Source organism: Toxorhynchites rutilus, chromosome 3 (genome assembly GCF_029784135.1).
Source record: "Toxorhynchites rutilus septentrionalis strain SRP chromosome 3, ASM2978413v1, whole genome shotgun sequence".
In the NCBI taxonomy this organism is placed as follows: Eukaryota; Metazoa; Arthropoda; class Insecta; order Diptera; family Culicidae; genus Toxorhynchites; species Toxorhynchites rutilus.
Genome location: NC_073746.1, coordinates 36,424,104 through 36,443,952, shown reverse-complemented (window position 1 = coordinate 36,443,952; position 19,849 = coordinate 36,424,104). Strand labels below are relative to the sequence as shown.

Here is a 19,849-nt window from a genome sequence, read left to right as displayed (position 1 = left end):
TCTTAAGCTGGTATGATGATTTTCAAGCACCATTTATTTCACTTTGTTCAAGTTTTCATCGGTGTTCGACACGTCCCGGTAACGTTTGAGTACGGTATTCACAGTCGATTTTGGAAATTTGAAGAATTTTGCAATCTTTCCTTCTGACCACGTCGCTTTCTCAATGTGATTGAGCGAATTTTTTTTTCGCCTTTCGCGTTCCATCGTCGATAATTTTTAAATGTATCCTTCAATCTTGACGAATTCTGTACTACTGGATAAACAAACCACCCGGATCAAAACGCGGTCAAAAGTTTCTCGATGTGACAACTAGGGGCGCTGAAGTGAATGAAAATAAGCGACCAAATTCTAACTGAAACACTTGATTTCTTAAGCTGCATTATAAGAACGCATACTTCTAAATAATGTATGTGTTATTGAAAGGCAATTTTTGTGCTGGAATGAAAAAGCATGCTGGTCTGGTTACACTAAAGCATCGTGCGAACACAGCATCAGCAATCGTAAATTGATTGAAAATTATCTGCGTTCTAAAATGAACCAAGGCCGACTCAATGGCTTGGCTATTTTTTCGATCGAAAATGAATCGTTAGCAGATCTTGATTTAAATGCAATTAAGGATCATTTTGCTCCAGTTAAAGCAGTTAAAGTCGCTGGCAACACTAAGTTGAGCCTAATTCGTAGTTTCTAGGCAGATTCCAGAACGTTTAAAAAAGTAACTACGGTTGTTCAATACAACTTGTTCGATATATTCTCGTACAAATCCATGATCCTTTAAAACATGTATGTTTTGGAATTCAACCTTCTTTACGAACTTCAGACGTTTCCCGAAGCCGTTTCTCGTTTTCATATTCCTCGAATTACAATTTTGGATTGAATCAGATTAGATATGCTCGTTCATCTTCGACAGCATGAGATCGATAGAAACTGAAGTTGGTTTTATACAAATAAGAAATTTGCCCAACAACGAAGGGTGGAATAACTTAATTTGGAGACAAATTGATTCACTTTATGATTCGATTGCATTAGTGTATACGAAAACACCATCTGTAACCAATATCTCGGTGCACCCTTCCCGCCGAAATGATAGTAAAGCTGGCTCACATGTCAGCCTGAAGAGCTTCATAAATAAAATAGGTAAAAATCGTCTTCTATGTTAAACGGTTACATTATTATTAAAAATAGACAATAATAATACAGATAATGTACTAAAAGCTAGCAAATAATTATGCAAGCAGCAGTTCCTTCCTTTATTAAGCTAGCGCATCGAGGAAAGTAAAATAAAATCGTGAGGTATATGATGAAACAACTAATAATGGAAATCCAACGTGCCGACGTACATTTTCATAAATAACTGTATTCTACTAGTCGAGCCCATTCATTTAATACCCATGTTGATTCCATGTTGATGGGGTTCCGAGAAAATGTGTTATCGGCTATTTTGTAGTGGCCACCATTTTGTATTTAAATTTTCATAAATAACAGTATTCTACTAGTCAAGTCCTTTCGCTTGATACCCATATTGATAGGGTTTTGAGAAAATATGTAATATGCCATTTTGGCCGCCATCTTGGACTTTCAAGGTCATGGAATACGCAGTTTTATAATGACTGCAGAGATAAAGCCTTGTTCCAAGTTTCAGATCAATCGGTCAACAGGAGTCAAATCAAACCGTGGATAATTTTGTTGAACATGCCCGATTTGTACTGAATTATTTGACCAAACATCATGTAAATACCATCGAGCAAGCACCATACTCATCTGATTGGCCCTGTGCGACTTTTGTTATTCCCCAAGTGGAAGTTGCCAATTCGTGGAAAGAGATTTCAGTCGTTCGAGAAGATCGAAAAGAATGCGACGAGGGAACTATCCCTTCGTTGGCCTACCAGGGACGCATGGAGGACTGGGTCAAGCGTTGGCACATGTGAGTTGCTTCAAATGGATCACATTTTGAAGGAGATAAAATAAATTTGCCTGAAATTTAACTCTATTTTGTTTTAATAAAAATTCCCTGTACTTTCTGATCATAGGGTACACTAAGAGCCACCGAAGACTGCAGACTTTCCATCGGCCGAAAACTTCTCCGATTTTTTGAAACATGCTAAAGGGTGTGTCACATCAAATTGCATCACGGAAAAAACGCTGTAGAAATTCGCCCAGTAGACCGATCCTTTTGAAAATTTTAGACAGTAAAATAAAAACTATTAAACAACTTTTGGCATTTTCTTTTTACTCATACTTCGAGCCCAAGCCCGTATGCTCGCACCTTCCTCTTTACCCCGTCCATAAGGTTCTGTACAACGTCAGGTTGTAGTTTTTTTTAACAGAAATCCATTTTCTCTTGAAGTCCGCCTCCGATTTGACAACTTTTGGGTTCTTCCGGAGAGCCTGCTTCATAATCGCCCAATATTTCTCTATTGGGCGAAGCTCCGGCGCGTTGGGCGGGTTCATTTCCTTTGGCACGAAGGTGACCCCGTTGGCTTCGTACCACTCCAACACGTCCTTTGAATAGTGGCACGAAGCGAGATCCGGCCAGAAGGTGGTCGGGCCTTCGTGCTGCTTCAATAGTGGTAGTAAGCGCTTCTGTAGGCACTCCTTAAGGTAAACCTGCCCGTTTACCGTGCCGGTCATCACGAAGGGGGCGCTCCGCTTTCCGCAAGAGCAGATCGCTTGCCACACCATGTACTTTTTGGCAAACTTGGATAGTTTCTGCTAGCGAATCTCCTCCGAAACGCTGAATTTGTCCTCTGCGGAGAAGAACAACAGGCCCGGCAGCTGACGAAAGTCCGCTTTGACGTAGGTTTCGTCGTCCATTACCAGGCAATGCGGCTTCGTCAGCATTTCGGTGTACAGCTTCCGGGCTCGCGTCTTCCCCACCATGTTTTGCCTTTCGTCGCGGTTAGGAGCCTTCTGAACCTTGTATGTACGCAGGCCCTCCCGCTGCTTGGTCCGCTGGACGAATGAACTTGACAAATTCAGCTTATTGGCGACATCCCGGACCGAACTTCTCGGATCACGTCTAAACTGCTTAACTACGCGCTTGTGATCTTTTTCACTGACGGAGCATCCATTTTTGCCGTTCTTCACCTTCCGGTCGATGGTTAGGTTCTCGAAGTATCGTTTTAGTACTCTGCTGACCGTGGATTGGACGATTCCCAGCATCTTACCGATGTCCCGATGTGACAACTCCGGATTCTCGAAATGAGTGCGCAGGATTAATTCACGACGCTCTTTTTCGTTCGACGACATTTTTCCAAATTTACGAAAAATTGACAGTGAAGCATGGCCAACGTGATCTATACACTCTTATCTGATTATAAGCGAAAGCTGAAGATATAACTCCTAAAAATAAAATTTCTACAGCGTTTTTTCCGTGATGCAATTTGATGTGACACACCCTTCAATGAAAATTACCTAAAATCACAATTATCACAATCATATGACCAAATTCAATTATGACTGATGTTGAACAAAAGCGTATTCAAAACCTTTTTTTTTTCAAAAAATGGACACTCAAAATCCAGATGTCTGATTAAAATCTTGTATTTGACATAGTTGTTCAAAAATCAATGAACTATTTAGGAAAAATAACACTTCAAGTACACTGTTGAAAAATCTTACACAAACATTGAATTTAAAAAAAATGAAATTAAACTATTATATCTCAAAACTATTGCCACTATCAAACATGGCCACTATTATATCTCAAAACTCTAGGGGGTCTTCGAAGCCTAATTGGTTGCGTGTCCGCTACTAAGCGAACGATCATGAGCTCATAACTCAGGGCCCCCTCAACTGACCATCTCTGTGTGTTATTCTAGCTACTATGTCCACGCAACAATCATCATGTGTCGGTAATCCCAGTCTCTTACCGCTCACATTTTCGGTCTGCTGCATCGGTAATTGGCACTATTAGTAACGCAACAAAGGATGTCTCATATCAACAGTCCCGCTGTGAAACAGCCCAACTGTGAACATTCGAACAATAGCAATATTCTTACGCCGAAAAAAAAGGCGACATGTGTTGTGCATCGATAGAATTGGAATTCGCCTTAGCCTAAACGACTACTGTGTAATAGATAAAACAAATGTTTATCGATAGATAGCGATACTCTTACTCCTCAAAATGGTAACAGTGTAATCTACAACAAAAGTTATCTTAAGATAAAAAATGTACACGAATGAATTCGGCTCTGTTACAGCTGAATTGCTAAATGAGCCTTATAAAATAAACTGTTGGGTTAAAAGAAAATCTCAAAACTCCCACTCTTCGAAATTTCTTCGTATATTTTTATTGGAAAACTCCAAAAAGTTTTACGTATAGTGGTGCCGTGTCGGACTTGTCAAAATGGAGATATGAATCATCAATACTTAGTGAAATCGTAATTATTTAAGAAAAGCAACATGAAAAATAGAATCTACTTGCGATTCAACATAAAAAAACTATATATAACGTTTAATCCTAGGACTAACTGTTCTCGAGATTCATATCTTAATTTTGTTGCGTTCGACACGGCACCACTACACATCAAACTTATTAAAATAGAAGGGTTTTCCAATTAATTAAAAAAAAAATATCGAAAGAGGCGCATTTTGAGATGTAAAAGTTTTTAATTTTAAATTTAATTTTAGAGTAAGACTTTTTAAAAAAGCATTTAAATTGTTATTTTTCCTGAATAGTTCATTGATTTTCCAACAACTTTGTCAAACGTCATATTTTAATCAGACATCTGGATTTTGAGTTACAACTTTCTTGAAGAAAGGTCAATGATTCTGAATGCGCCCTTTTAGAAAATCAGCCGTAATTTCAATTGGTTATATTATAATCAAAATTGTAATTTTGGGTAGCTTCCATAATAAATATCAAATTTAAAAACAAAACAAAATAGGAGAGGATCGGGACAAGATTTGCTGTTTTTCGGGCGATTTGGCGTGAAACTGCTTTAATTTCTTAGAATACGAAATATGGTTGAATTTGGTGAATTTGAGTCATTCACTCAATTTCGCGTTGAACATCAATCCATCTTGTCTTCCGAAAAAAATATTGTTATCTTTGTTATCTAATAATAAAAAAGACTAATTGTATATCTTATAAAGTTATCAACGAGGGAAGTATCAACATATAGTTGGTACCCTTGGTTACTATGTAAGTTACTCAGAGGATATTCTAGTGTAGTGGCACGAATTTCGGGCGTTTTTTTTTGAAAAAATGAAACAAAAAATATTTTTACTGTCTCTCATTTCATTATTTGTTTAGATGTTCTTGACAATACAACAAGAGCTAAACGGAAAAAAATATACGAAATTAGATAGTTACAAGATGGAGAAGTGAGGGGATTCAAAAAAAATGTACCATGGCGTACCCGACTCGAGCCCTTCTGATTATCTGAAACCAAAAAAAATTAAAAGATTCTGGGTCAGTAAAGATGCCACTACCGCATGAAATTCGGAAAACTCAAAAAAAATTGTTTCGACAATATGGCGTCCGTTTGCGTTTTTTATGACAATTCTATTTTTTTTCTAAATAGTAAGATCAAAAAAATGTGTTTTTTATTGGTTCATGCGATAGAGAGATGTACAAAAATTCCTTCGCACCAAAACTATCGTGTACGCCAGTTTCGAAAAACGCATTTGAAGTTTTATGTCAAGGTCGTACTAGATTAGATACAAAATCTAGACTAGCTTACTGCCTTAACAAACACACGTGTATTCCGTAGAAATTCGAAACGGTTGTCCTATTTTTCATACCAATGGCGTCGTAGCGTTGTATTATAACGTCGTTAGGGATATAAGGGCCCAACATTTCCAAGTATGATTTCATAATTCTCAGAGCAAGGAATTGTCATGTGACAGAATCTTTCCATCGTGTCTCATGCTGTATTATTGAGCCTAGTCTCTCAATGCTTCCACTTCCATCGGAGCTAAACGCTTATGATAGTTTCACTTGGTTTAACACTTCAAAATATTCTTTTTCAAGAATTTCTTCGATTGAAACTCTGATTCCTTTATATTGAAGAAAAAAATAAACTTTTCCTAAATTATTTATTCACCAAACTCACTCTTTCAATCTTCATGATGCAAATATAAATCGATTCCAAAGCTTATGTTGAAGCTTCTGGTTTAAAATTATTAGATACTGAGTGCCCAACATACAACTAGCTCTTTTGTTGCTTCGAGGATTCATTTAAATGAGATTGATTCAAAGAATCGGAGCAGAATTTTGACTTAACCAAAAGTGTATCTTACAATTCCTTTTCCTATGATTTTGGTATTTATCTTCTCACAAATGAAAATTATTTTGTTTCGGGTTTTCGGCATTATCAATACAATTAATGGTTATACATGTGAGGCTACATTATTCAAATAACTTCATGGCAGGGTACTGCAGATGCTCTGCCAAACTGAAAACCAAAAAAAACTCAGGACGATAATCAAAGGTGTATTTCCGAAGGAGAGAAAGGGTTATAAAATGGACGAATGTCAAAGCATTTCTTGGGTGCAAAACATGATCTTAGGTATGATTTCTACGGCAACAAAAAAGTTTACTGTATACATTTTAGATACGTTTCTCAATCTTCATAACACTCATGCGTTTCTCATCCTTTGTTTGAAGACGTTGTTTGATTTTAGACCATCGTTTTTAAAAGATTTTATTTGAGCTGGGTGTTTTCCTGAAACAAAATTTCCGAAAGCCGGATAGCTTAACAACTATAGACTGTATTTATTCTAATCACCACCGTTAGAGCCAAATCAAAATCGAGCAAATAAAACCCCGCAGAAAATTTACGCAAAAAAAAGATATTAGGTCAAGTACCACTAAAGCCACACTATATTCTCATGTGAAATTAAGTAAAAGCTGACAAAACCAAAGTATCACGACACACTCGGACAGTTTCGCTCAGAGTACTCCCTCTTCTGTTTGGTTTTCCGTCGAGGGTTGTTATCGCTCCGAATTATTTTTCGATAAAGTTTGACTGGTGGTTCTCGGAACGCCGCCGATAGCTCAAACGACTAATTCGATCACTGTTTCTGAACCAGTGAAGTCGAGACATAATATTGAAGAAATATATCATATTATATTTTTTCCAACATCCGATAGATTTAAAAATGTTGAAAACGATGTCAATATAATTTTTCAGGTGAAGCCCGATTCCAATGAACTATTAGCTTCACATCATTAATTGCATTGTCCTAATAGCGATTGCGATTGCTTCAACACTCCTCAACATACAAAATTTGTTGTTGAACATAACAGTTCTCTTTAGTACTTTGCAATATGAAAAACGTTTTTTCTGATATCTGAGAAACGTTATCTTGGTAATCATGTAAAGCGAAAAAAAATTAATTATATCCGATCTTCCAGCGAGAAAAAATTAATTATATCCGATCTTCCAGCTTTGGCTCAATTTGTTGTATTATGAGCTAACGAATTTTAACGTCTCTTGCTGTCTCTTGCGCACGAATAGTCGACCACAAATAAGAATTAACTGTTCGATACAGAATTGTATTGATACTTTCTTGGACTAGCTTTCCGCTTCAAGAAAACATTTATGATCAATCGAGTTGAATGATATATGGATACTGTACAGTGAAGAAAATTCATTTAAACGCATATTTTGGTGTTCTGACAAATTTCAACAGCTAATAGTAGTTGCAATTTTGTTAGCTTTCCTTTCGTCCAAATCAAATAATTTTTTAAATCTTGTTTAGGACTTGATCACAGCAGCATCAAGGTCTCGTAGGCACTAGAATACTCCAAAGGCTCTACCTCGGGTTTAGATCCGGACAGCATACACGGCATCTCCGGGAAAGAACCAGAATATCCTCTAGCAGTCGAAATCGTGGCGATATGCGGATATGCCGGATTCGATGTGAACTCCTTAGCCGCCGTACTAGTCCAGCCTTGGCGACTCTCCGAATGCTGGGTTCGTCAGTTCTTGGTTCATTGCCCCTCCCCATCCACCTTTTGTTTGCACATCGTTGAATATTTTCTAAGCATTTGACGATCGAAAATCGATTTTCGTTGACCATGCGTCTTCAGCCGTAAACTACGGCTGTTATTGTTGTCGGTTGTTATCAACGAGTCTAGATGAACAAACTCATTGACCACCCAAGCTCGTCATCGTCGATTAAAACGTCACTATCCAGAGGAATTTTGTTGCCATCAGTGATCAGTGGCATTTACACCCTCGCGCGTGTTTCTAAGGATACAATCATCACTCACCAAAAAGAAACCATGCGCTTTTCCCTTTCACCGGCGAACATATAAAGAGCCAGTGTGCGCTAGTTTGGAGAAAACTTGGTGCGAGTGAGCCACACTCTCTTACACTCTCTTTATCGTTGGGAGTTCGAGTGTGTGAAAACCTGTGTTTCACCTCGGTTCACTTTATCAGTGAACCACAGCGCTATACCACTTCTGTTATTTTACCTTGCGCACTCGTCAGAGCGCACATAACTCTAGTGAAAAAATAAACTGCTCTTCCATCTTCTTACGTGTCTAGACATGTCTAGAATTATGGTGATTATAGAACAAAGAGGAGCGCTCTCGTTGAGAATGACGGAGAAGGTGAGTGAATTTAAGTTTCTCTTCGCTACACAGAGGATATGGACATCCCTGGTTGCCATCAACTTTTTCCGCTAGCGTGTGAAGTATGTTCCATTTAGAATTTGGTCGCCCAAAGTATCAAATTTCTCCATGAGAAAATGAAATACAAAATCGGTAAAACTATATGTTTGTAGGTTTTTATAGCTACAAGGAAAAATTTCTGGTGAACTTTCGATCTTTTCGTTGAATACTGAATTTCACTCTTTGCGCCGTGACATTGTCAACCTATCTTTTCCCACCATTTTTTCTATCAGATGGGGGTTTGATTGTTTTGTCACAATTCTCCAATTTACGCTTGATAATTGCCCAATATTTTACGATGGGGCGAAAATCTGGACAATTTGATGCTTATTCTGTTTATACCATTCTACGACATCCCGGCTAAAATGGCAACTGGCTATGTCAGGCCAGTACTTCATAGGACTTTCGTGTGATCGAATGAACAGGAAAATCATCATCTGAAGACACTAATAGTTGATAATATTTTTGGTTTGTCGGGATTTATCCAAACTTATGTTCTATCGTCCATCAAAAACCATCCGTTGTACTTGGTCGTACGGTTTTCTTGCACGGTTTTTGGCAACCAGGTTCCATTTCATCGTCCTGTTGGGATTATTGCTGGCATGGTACGCCCGAAATCCTTCTTGCATACAGATTCGCCGAACTGTAATGTGTGTCGCGGTGAACCTTTTCGCAAAATCACCTCCGGAGATCTACGTTTGGTTTCCTTTGCGCGATCCATCGTCCATGATTCCTGGCAACTTTGAGAGCCTTGGTGATCATTCCTCCTGACCACGACCACGTCTCTTGATCTTTCCAGATCAAAACGCTGTCAATAGCCTCTTGGCACGGCAACTAGAGATGCTGCGGAAACTATGAAGAACCGGCCAATTACTCAACCGACTTTTTTAGTCTTAGACGCATTGATCCTAAGCCCAATCAACCTTTCGTGTTTCAGTTGGGTATACAAGTCCACAACCATCGCATGTGTTCTTTCGATTATGTCCACGTCGTCAGCGAAGCAGATAAATTGACTGAAATTGTTGAAAATCGTGCATATTGAAACCCGCTCTCCGTATCACACATTCCAGTGCTACGTTGAAGAGCAGACAGGAAAGTCCATCACCTTGTCCCCTGTGAGTCTCTAACACAGAATGCAACTTCTCCTTTCATTTTACAGTCTTCCGGAGAACTCTTCCGATCAAACGAGGTATGAAGGCCACGAATATTAACTTGTAGTACGTTTCATCATCGATATCGAAATCATTGTATTTTCTTAAGACTTTCCTCAGTGTTTCTCTGTCTCCAGTTTTTAGTTTGCGTTACGGTCCGATACTTGTGCCTCGAAATTTTCTAAAACATATCTCTTCTTTGCTTTCTAAGTGTATCTCATACCATTTGCGTCTCCCAGTAACAACTTATGGTTCTGTTTGAAAAGAGGCCAACACCTTCGGTTAGATGATGGATTCGAGGTAAGTCGACGGTCGAGTCAAATTACGAAGTGACAGTTCGGAGTTATCGTTGCGAGCGTGCAGGATCAGTTTTTGTTCCGGTGGCTCCAGAATATAAACAAATAAACTTTTCCTGACAACAAATGGAAATAAATGGAAGCATTTTCCGTTTGTCAGATTTTTTCTTCGTATTCGACCTTTACTCACACAACTATGGTATGATGGGTTGACAAGATGTCATCATCGAAGGTGTTTCAATGTCTATGTTTATTGGTGAGACGAATCGAGTTTCAACGAATTTCCCATCGCTGAATAAAAAGAATCGTTGATTATCAAAAACAGATTAATATTTTGAATCAAATCATTTTAAGCATAAATTGTATCGCTTAATCGAGCATATTGTCCCAAAAAAGGAGCCTGCGTTTAAATGAGTTTTCTTCACAATATGGCAAAATAATCAAATTAAGAATCAAGTTTCTGCACTTTATTGAGTAGCCATAACTGCAGACATATGCTGTTGAGGGCAAAAAAAATTCACCTCCATTTGAAATCAAAGTGTTCCAATAATCAATTTTGTTCAAGCTTCTATGTATTCCAATCAACACTGCATAAAAGTAAATTATTAGTAGACCAGTTCAAAATAGTTGATTTTTTTTTAGAAAAACCAAAAAAAATACTTTTGTTCTTAAATGAGTACTCTTAGGGTATGACACAGAAAAATCCACTTCATGGTTTACTTAAAAACAAATAATTAATAAATGACCGCTTTAACCTCGATAACCAACGCTTTTGCATACTCTCTAATAGGTTCCGGAGGTGTTGGGGTCGAGCTCGTCTCAAGTTTTCTTCAACGCAACAAAATAGCTAAATTTCTCACCCCAGTCCACGAGTACTAGCCCCACACCATGGTGCTTCCACCACCGTGCTTTATAATTGGTTGTAGATGCCGGTCCTGCAGGCCTTCGTCGCTCTTCCGCAACACCGGGAGTTGCCTTTTCTGTTAAACTGCTCGATCTTGGAATCAACCGACCAAATAACGCACTTCTTGAACTCCAGCGGCTTATTGCAAACTGAAGTCGCTTTTTTGTTGATGTTGCTGATCATCGGTTGCTTTTTGGCGAAGTAGTTCTTCAGATTCCGTTCCACCAAGCGTCGTCGAATGATGCGCTTGGAAAGGTCCAGATACAGATATTTCTTTAATCGCCCAAATGGTCGTTTGTGGGTTTTTCTTTACATCCCGGATGATTAGCGTGTCCGTTCTTGCATCAGTCTTACGATTCGGTCCTCTTCTCGGTCGATCGGTCACGCTGCCGAGCATCAGATGCTTCCGAATATCCAGCTGGACCGCACAACGGTTTACCCCATACTTCTCAGCAAAGTTTTGTTGAAACTCCTTACGCTGGAAGTCACGCACAATTAAATTTCGGACCTGTGTTGATATTTGCTTACCACCCATTTTCCGGAAGCTTCCTCAGTGTCAAAACCCGTCATTATGCACGAAAAGTTGACTAAAAAGCTACGAAAAAACACAGTAAAAAAAAATTACGCAAGTGGATTTTCACCGTAAAAATACCCATTTGAGAACAAAAACATTTTTTTTGTTTTTCTAAAAAATGAATCAACGATACGGAAATGAAAAAATGGCCCACTAATTACCTACTTTTACGAAGTTTGAAAAAAAACGTTAAATATTGGTATACTTTGATTTCAAATGGGAGTGGATTTTTTCGCATCCATCAGTGTTTTCACGGGTAAAAAAAGAAAGTGTTAGTAGTGTGGGGAAATCATTCGATTTGTACTCCATAGAATAACTCCTGTCCGGATCAAGGAAAACAATATTGCAGCATGAGCTTGGGTGGATAGTACACTTCGAAGATTTTTTGCTGAGTCGCCACTGCATGAATCAGCGCCTTTCGCTATAAAGTGCTTTTAGATTCGGAGTTTTATAATAAACCCGAAAGTCGAAATACTACGATGTTTCCTATTACTTCTTGAAATCATTTGCGTTGTGTGTTCTAACCATCAACGTGGAAAGACGAACAAATTATCTTCCCAGAGTTTATATACGGTCAGATTCGGCCTCAAGCAAGATATGTGTGCAATATTTAGCTAATGAATGGTCCTAATTCATTGTTTCGTAGGAATTTCAAACATATTCTGATGAGACGCATGATTACCATTACACTGCAAGAAGGACTTACACTTTTTCATGTGCGTGTGTGCGTGTGATCACTCATTGATATGATAACCCTTCCCCACGAACACTAACGAAACTTGTACATATGAACAACCGTCAGAAGTTATACACAAGCCTCACAACTTCCTGTATCTGTGCTATCTATATCGTCTAAAAAGAACAATAAAAAGCCTTGGGTCAAGCATTCTATCTCTTGCGCAATTGCGATTTCGGAAGTGGGGAGTTTCATGACAAGCTATACGAACACCTTTCCAAGCCCACCTCCTTCTTTCGAGTAGTGTACTTCCGAGAGTGGAAAAAATGTCCGACAAGCAAACTCCAACCTATCTCCCACTAACCGTTCATTAAATATCTAAACCAAAACAACTGTAAATGCTGTCTTTTAGAAGCACGTAGTGATATAACAGACAAACAAACAAACAACCTATATAAACATATATACATATATTGTATTTTCGCTGCTGGTTTTAGAGAATCAAAAAAGCATGATATCCCGAAGATGTCTTTTTTGGTTTTTTATTATCTTTTTTATATATTTAACTGTGCTGCTAGACCAATATATATTTAATTGAACGATATGAGTCCCCCTCCCCCCTCTTATTAGCTTCTTGTCCAAAGCTGCTCGCTGTCAAGAGAAAACTTCGAAGTGTTCTACAATAATTGTTCTTATCTGTTTCCTCTTCTGTTTTCTATCCAAACAAATACGCAAATCTGTAGGAAAACAAGCTCGGAGACATCTGCTTCTCGCTGCGTTACGTACCCACTGCAGGTAAATTAACCGTCGTGATCCTGGAGGCGAAGAACCTGAAGAAGATGGACGTCGGTGGATTATCAGGTGGGCTTATCCGTTCTTGGCCAGAGGACAGCTTTTTGTTTGAAATGTTAAAAAACATAATAATTTTCAACGTGTGTTAACGATAATTGCTTTGGCGCTAGGAATCGAAATTAAACTTGTCACTAACAATACTAATGGAATTTCCTCTTGCTTTTTTTCAATTATAGATCCCTACGTTAAGATTGCACTGATGCAGAATGGAAAGCGTTTGAAAAAGAAAAAGACTAGTATCAAAAAATGTACACTAAACCCCTACTACAATGAGTCGTTCTCATTCGAAGTTCCTTTCGAACAAATACAAGTATGCGAGAATGTATTATACTATCATATAAAAATTCTGTGTTGTGTTGCATTTTTCTATACATATCGTACTGTATATATCTTGAGCGTTTTCTCCTGCATATAGTTTTCTGTAAATGTATGAACGAAAAAAAGTAAACCGACGTTGAATATGATGTGTTGATACAAAAGGATATATTTGGAACACGCCACACTTGCTTTGCCCTCTGGCGGCTGAGATCGGATGCATTATGTTCCCGTTCTCGGCCCGGAGCGGTCCCAGTATCGATACGTATACGATCAAATTTAAACTTTACCATAAAAAAAGCATGCTACCTTCTGCAAACTAGTAGAAACAAATTACAAGGCTGACACCCGCGAAAGCTCCAATAACGTCCGTTGTGCTGGCTTTGATTTTGGACAGCGGAGCATTTGCAGTACCCGATTGGATACATCATCGATAAAGTGTTGCGACTTATCGATAAATCCACAGACAAACAGATGGGACGCATTGTGTTCCAAAACGCAAAAAATGTCACTAGCGTTGTGTACGTTTGTCTGTGGTTCAAAGTTCCTTTTGTAGTTGTGTTAGCATCGTAACCATCTGTCATGTAGTTCATGTTTATTATTTTCGCATTTTGAGGTTATGTTTTTTGGTTTGTTCGGGTGACATCAAAACTATGTGGATGTGTTGCCACGACACAGCTTTGTTGTGTCGTCTCAACCTTCCGTGTTTATGTTTGCGTCTTGCTGTAGTTTTGGTGTAATTCTATGTGTGTTATTTCATGAAATATTCTGGAAATGCTTTGTTGTTGAATTATGTAACTTAAAATACGCTACAAGTGACGAATAAAATCAAGCCCAGCACAGCCATTCTCGTGTATTGTAGTTTTATGTATAACTGTATATAATATGCCATTGCAGACCAGTTGTGGAAGTGCCGTCCCAAGATGTTCGTGAATGTTAGAGACGATCTGTGTTTCTCTACCTCCTACAATTTTCGAAACTTCTAAAACTTTCCTCCCCACCCTATGATGACCTACCAACGCAATGAAAACGCAAATGCATACTTCAGATAGCTCTTCACTTCACAACAGAAACACTTGTTTCGTTTACCTGGGCTCAGGAACCCACCAAACTGACACTTCAAGCAACATCCAGGAAGCAGACAGTAACGTTCAGAGATCAGCTTCTACCCATGCACCTCCCCGTTTTCCCAACCCCCTTTAAAGAAGCGTGACATTTTTTCGACACTTCTTTTATCTAGTTCAAACCAAGCAATAGAAAAGACAACACCATCAACAACAAAAATTCACACAATAAAAAGACAAACAAACTCGAAGGATCACACAACCAAACCGCAAAATCCAGGAGATCTCGTGTGGACACAGGAGAGTGAGCACATTCCAATCCTTTGGCAAATATTAAAATATATAGCGTAACCGACTAAGTATCTCTTACATATATTTTTTCTTACACTAAGAAAAAAAACAACCTTTTCATATGCATTTTCTTCCTCTCTTTTTTACTAAAATATTCAAACAAGCTTCATGTCTAACCACAGAGAACGTTTACAGCGTTACCGGAGAGTGTGTTGTTGCATCGAAAGTTTTGTTGTTCCTATCATTTCACTCCACATATATACTCTACCTCTCTCTCTAGCAGTGTAACGTAATTTGTACTACCTTGTTCGTTTTGTCGCTTCATTTACCTCCATTTCTACCCTAAAGTGTTTTTTTACTAATTCAACAAACGTCCGAATCCTACCGTTCCATCTCTCTTGTTGTGTCGATCATCCTGAAGTAGAACTTACGACGCAAAATATTTGAATATTTCGTCATTTGGACTGGAAACAATATACCAAAACTATCACCGAGAAGTATCAAACTAGCCAGAAATATACAAGAAAAATATATATCCAGTATTTTTTTCCAACAACTATCAAATAACACAGTTTTGATCGAGTATCAATACATTTCCGTTTACAAGTATTTCTAGAAACAACCGAAAAACAAAAGAAAACGATGTACTAAACTGATAACACTGAGAAGAGAAATACTTTACACGATTAGTGCGAAAAATTATTAATCGAACGTCAAAAGTGTTTCCATTAACAAATATCTTCCCCTTCCCAACAAGAAACAACAACATAAACAAGCAAAAGATAACACGTTGATGAAAACACTTTTCACATGCACATGTAATAGACCATAAAATTCCTTCTCACCAAAGGTAACCTCTCTCTCTATCTCTCTATCTCTCTATCTCTCTATTCGACTTTCTATTGTCCCCCAACTAAAAATAATTTTAAAAAACAATAGAACTATACCAATCCAAGTAGGCACTACACAGATTTGTAGCCGCCTGATTGGTTCTCGTACGTTTTGCGCGGTGGAAGATTCACTCTCGATTGATTCGGTAGTGCGCAGGTTGAACAAAACGGCATGCTTTAAGTAGAACTTGGACCTTGGACTTTGTCGCGTACGCGAAGTGTTACTTGCATGAATGTCTAGGTATTGTCGGAACGAATGTTTTCTATGTGTGTACCGCTCATTGTCGATCGCTTTGGACACTGTGAATATATAGTAATACCTTACATGTTCAGCATGATCATTAGTTTTAAGACTCTAACAATATCTATTATTTCTTTTCTCTCTTACTGAAAATAATCTTCGAATAGAGTTTTCATTTGATATAAATATATATGTTTCAAAGTTTGTTCCAAGTTAAACAGGACTTTTCCAAAATGAAAAATATACATTTTTTATTAGAAAAAAAAAGTATTTAATGGTGTTCGCAATATGTTTGGCATTGAACTTACTCAGAAAAAGTGCAATATGAGATGATGCATTATCGCCATCTGTAGAATCCATCATTTGTTTTTCCGCCAATCGGTAGGGGAATGAAGGGCATATGGCCTTGATAAAACAGACCGATGATATTGACGGTGACCGGAATAAATCGCCACAGTAAACAACTGCAACAGAAACAACCGCTTAGAAAAAGTGTAGTAGGCTAGAAATATTTGGCGCGGGAAAAACATCATGTGCCTCACATTTCTATTATAAATTTATTCTCTTGTTCTCGTTTTTCGAAATTTATTCTGAGGACAATGTAATGGGGACGAAGTCCCCATTTGGCGAGGATAAGGAATCGAGGCGGCCCATGCCGCCAAGATGACGCAATCCGAGTCCACCGCCGACCCGCCGTCGGAAGCGGCGGTGTCTCGCACGCAAACCTGGGATCCACTGATTGCCCGGTTAGTTTGAAACATAGGATACGATCCTTTAGCAATGTCCGACCGAGCTCTAGCGAGCGTCGGACGGTATACGTCTGCCCGGGGCGTTACGTTTGCCTGGGGCGATACGTTTGCCCGGTTAATTCTTGTTTTGAAATACAATACCGCGCCACAATATTTATAGCCTACTACACATTTTATAAGCGGTGGTTTCTGTTGCAGTCGTTTTCTGTGGCGATTTATTCCGGGAACCGATATTGACATATCACTGTATCGGAGACCAATATATATCCAATATATTCGAACCGCTGCGAATTATGTACTGAAAACTCAGGTTACCATCTAGTTATGATAATATTCAGTTGAAGTCGATTGCAGTTTGCCGAAATTCAATTCCACTAAATTGCAAACACACCGAGGCACCACTAAGTGTCGCATTAGCGGCGATTGTTTCCTGTAATTGGACATATCAACAAACACAATGAGAAAAACAAGTTAGAACAGGAAAAACCATCGAAAATATAACAAATAAACATTTGAAAAGTTTGCAAAATACATAATGTAGGTTAATACTATTCCTAAAAATCTATCATGTTGTAGAAACTAGCACAAAGGATGTTTACAAAAATGTCAAATTAGATGATCAAATGACCAATTGTTCGAGTCGCACTGTAGGTTTGTCCAATTAGCTAGATGTCCAATTAAAGGCGAAACCCTGTACAATTGCAGAAATTCAATTGCAGCAATCGAACTTTGATTGCAAATTTTGTGTTGGCCATTATTTTAGGACAACAACCAGCTTCGGAAAACATTCGTTACATTCGTTTTCGCATTGTAGCAGCGAATATATTGTCACTAATGTTGAAATACTTTGACTTCTAATTCTTTAGAAATTTTATTGTCATCAATCGATCGCGTCACCATAATGTGCTACTTTCAGGAAAGTCCTGTTCGTTTTCGAGTTTTGCCTATTCCAAAAAATAGATTAAAAAAAATAAAAAACGGACCAAAATTGATCAATTTCGGCTTAAAACAGCATAGCATTAACATTGCTTTTTTTAGAGGGTCATAATGGTGACGAGCTATGTGTTTATGGTTATGACTTGGAAACCAATACTCAATCGTCCCTATGGAAGCTTCTAAAATGGATTAGGCAAAAATCGAAGACGAGCCAAAACAAGTGTATGCAAAGCAGTTGAGAAAAATCAACTGAACATTGAAGATGGCCGGACTTATCAGCACAAGTATAAGACCAACCTGACACCTTAAAAAACATTAAAATTCGAATATACGTAATCCGCTGAAAATTCTAATCTCGCGATCCTTGTTGAACAGACCTCGTATAGTTCGAAAAGAAAATTGTCAATTGTCAAAATCATCAGCTTCCTGACACAAATACTTTTTGAAACAGAAATGCAAAGTCAACAACTACTTGACTTATTACCGGCAAGCTGTTCGAAAATCGAACATATGCTTTGAAAATGTCCAGCATATGATCGGTGATGGATTGATCATTGTTCTACAGTGATAGGCATGAAAAATCCCACCTTGGATGTTTAGAAACTTTTCTCAATTTCTGGACTATTTTATCAAAACTACTATCGTTATTTTATAGAATTGTTTGTTAATTATTACACTTTTAAATAATTAACAACTCGCTTACATGACTTCTTTAATGTGTGCAAATATGCGTTGACAAAAATGAAAGCTCACTCCCAAAAATAATATTAAAATCATTCAAAACCTCTGAGTATCCCCTCGTTTCTTCATGTTATGGTAGTAAGAGCTGTGCGGTATTGTTAGCATTCGGTACTGAAACAATATAAACAAAGTGTTGTTTACATTGTATCAAAAACAGCATTAGATAACGATTTTCTCAATTATTTTTGAATCAATTATTTTTGAATCATATTTTGAATATTTTTGAACAATTTTGTTGAATAAAAATAGCAATTTCATGAGTGTTCATTATAAAAACAACATATTTCTTTGCATTTACATCATATTTAGTTGGATTCAATTAATAAAACTTGAACCAAAACAAGTATGAAAGCCCGAGTTCGAGAAATAACGAATCACACAATAAAAGCAAAGAAATTTAATGGATCATTATTTAATGTGGCCCCCTGAAGCTTCAGTGACCTATTGAAGACGCATACTATCAATCATGTGGAGGTACTGAGGGTCGATTTCGATGCTGTTTCGTAGGCCAGTTTTTCGAAGCGATTCCTTCAGGTTGTCCTTAAGGATGTCAATGTAGGCATCTGCTGTCATAATTCCGAGAATTCGAACCGACACCAGCCCAGGAAAAGCATCCTACACCATTACATTGCCTCCTCTGTGCTTGACTGTAGCCTGCAGATGAGATTCCTGCAATCCTTCATCATCCTTCCGCCACACTCTTTCGCGCCGCTTCTTATTGTAAAGCTCAAATCTCGATTCGTCAGTCCAAAGGGCTTTTTTCCAAAAGTCTTTGTGTTTGTTAACATGTTTCCGGACAAAACCGTTTCAATTTATTTTTCTTGCTGATAAACGGACTTTTTTGTGAATCTGCTTTTGAATCCATTCTCAGCTAGTCTGCTGCATACGATTCTGGCCGATACCACCAACGATCGGATCTTCCACGGCCAAATCTTCCAAAAAGCTTCCATATTCTTCATCAGAATTATCCTCCTGCGGTTCAGCATACCGGTCATCCGATCCGATCCATGTGAGTTTCTGGGTATAGATTGGAAATTATCCTCACAGTTTGCTCTATCAACAATATTCTATGGTGCTTCGATTTCCACAAACACCGCGTCACGAGTAACGATGATTTCTGCTTTCTTCGAATCCCATATCCTATAGCCATTCCGAGAGTAGCCAACAACCACGCCTTGTCACGGGATCTAATTTCTTTCGCAGTTCCTTTGGAATGTGAGTAAACACTCGGCACACAAAAACTCGAATTTTTGAAATATCCGGCCCTCGCGACTCCCATAATTCAAACGGAGTTTTATTCGAATCTAACGCACTAGCCGGACTTTTGTAATCAAATACGCGGCCGTCTGAACCACCTGACCCCAGAATGTCTTACTTATCCCCGAATCATGGAGCATCGCTCTCGCTTTCTCAATAAGAATTCGGTTCATTCGCTCCCTCACGCCTTTTTGCTTCGGAGTATACAGCACAGTGAATTCTTGCTGGATCCCTTTTGACCTGCAATATCGCCTAAAACGCTTTCTACAGTATTCACCACCGTTTTCAT

General features: G+C 38.3%; 1 protein-coding gene across 6 annotated transcripts in view; it reads left to right on the top strand.

Moving 5' to 3' along the window:
* Positions 1–19,849, top strand: part of LOC129779835 (synaptotagmin 1) — a 55,217-nt gene that overhangs the window by 29,198 nt on the left and 6,170 nt on the right. For 5 of the 6 annotated variants that reach the window (XM_055787569.1, XM_055787568.1, XM_055787573.1 and 2 more), the window contains exons 7-8: positions 12,968–13,085; positions 13,253–13,386. In XM_055787569.1, the coding sequence (XP_055643544.1) occupies positions 12,968–13,085; positions 13,253–13,386 (252 nt within the window). The remainder of the gene's footprint in view (positions 1–12,967; positions 13,086–13,252; positions 13,387–19,849) is intronic. The other variant, XM_055787572.1, reaches the window with a different exon arrangement.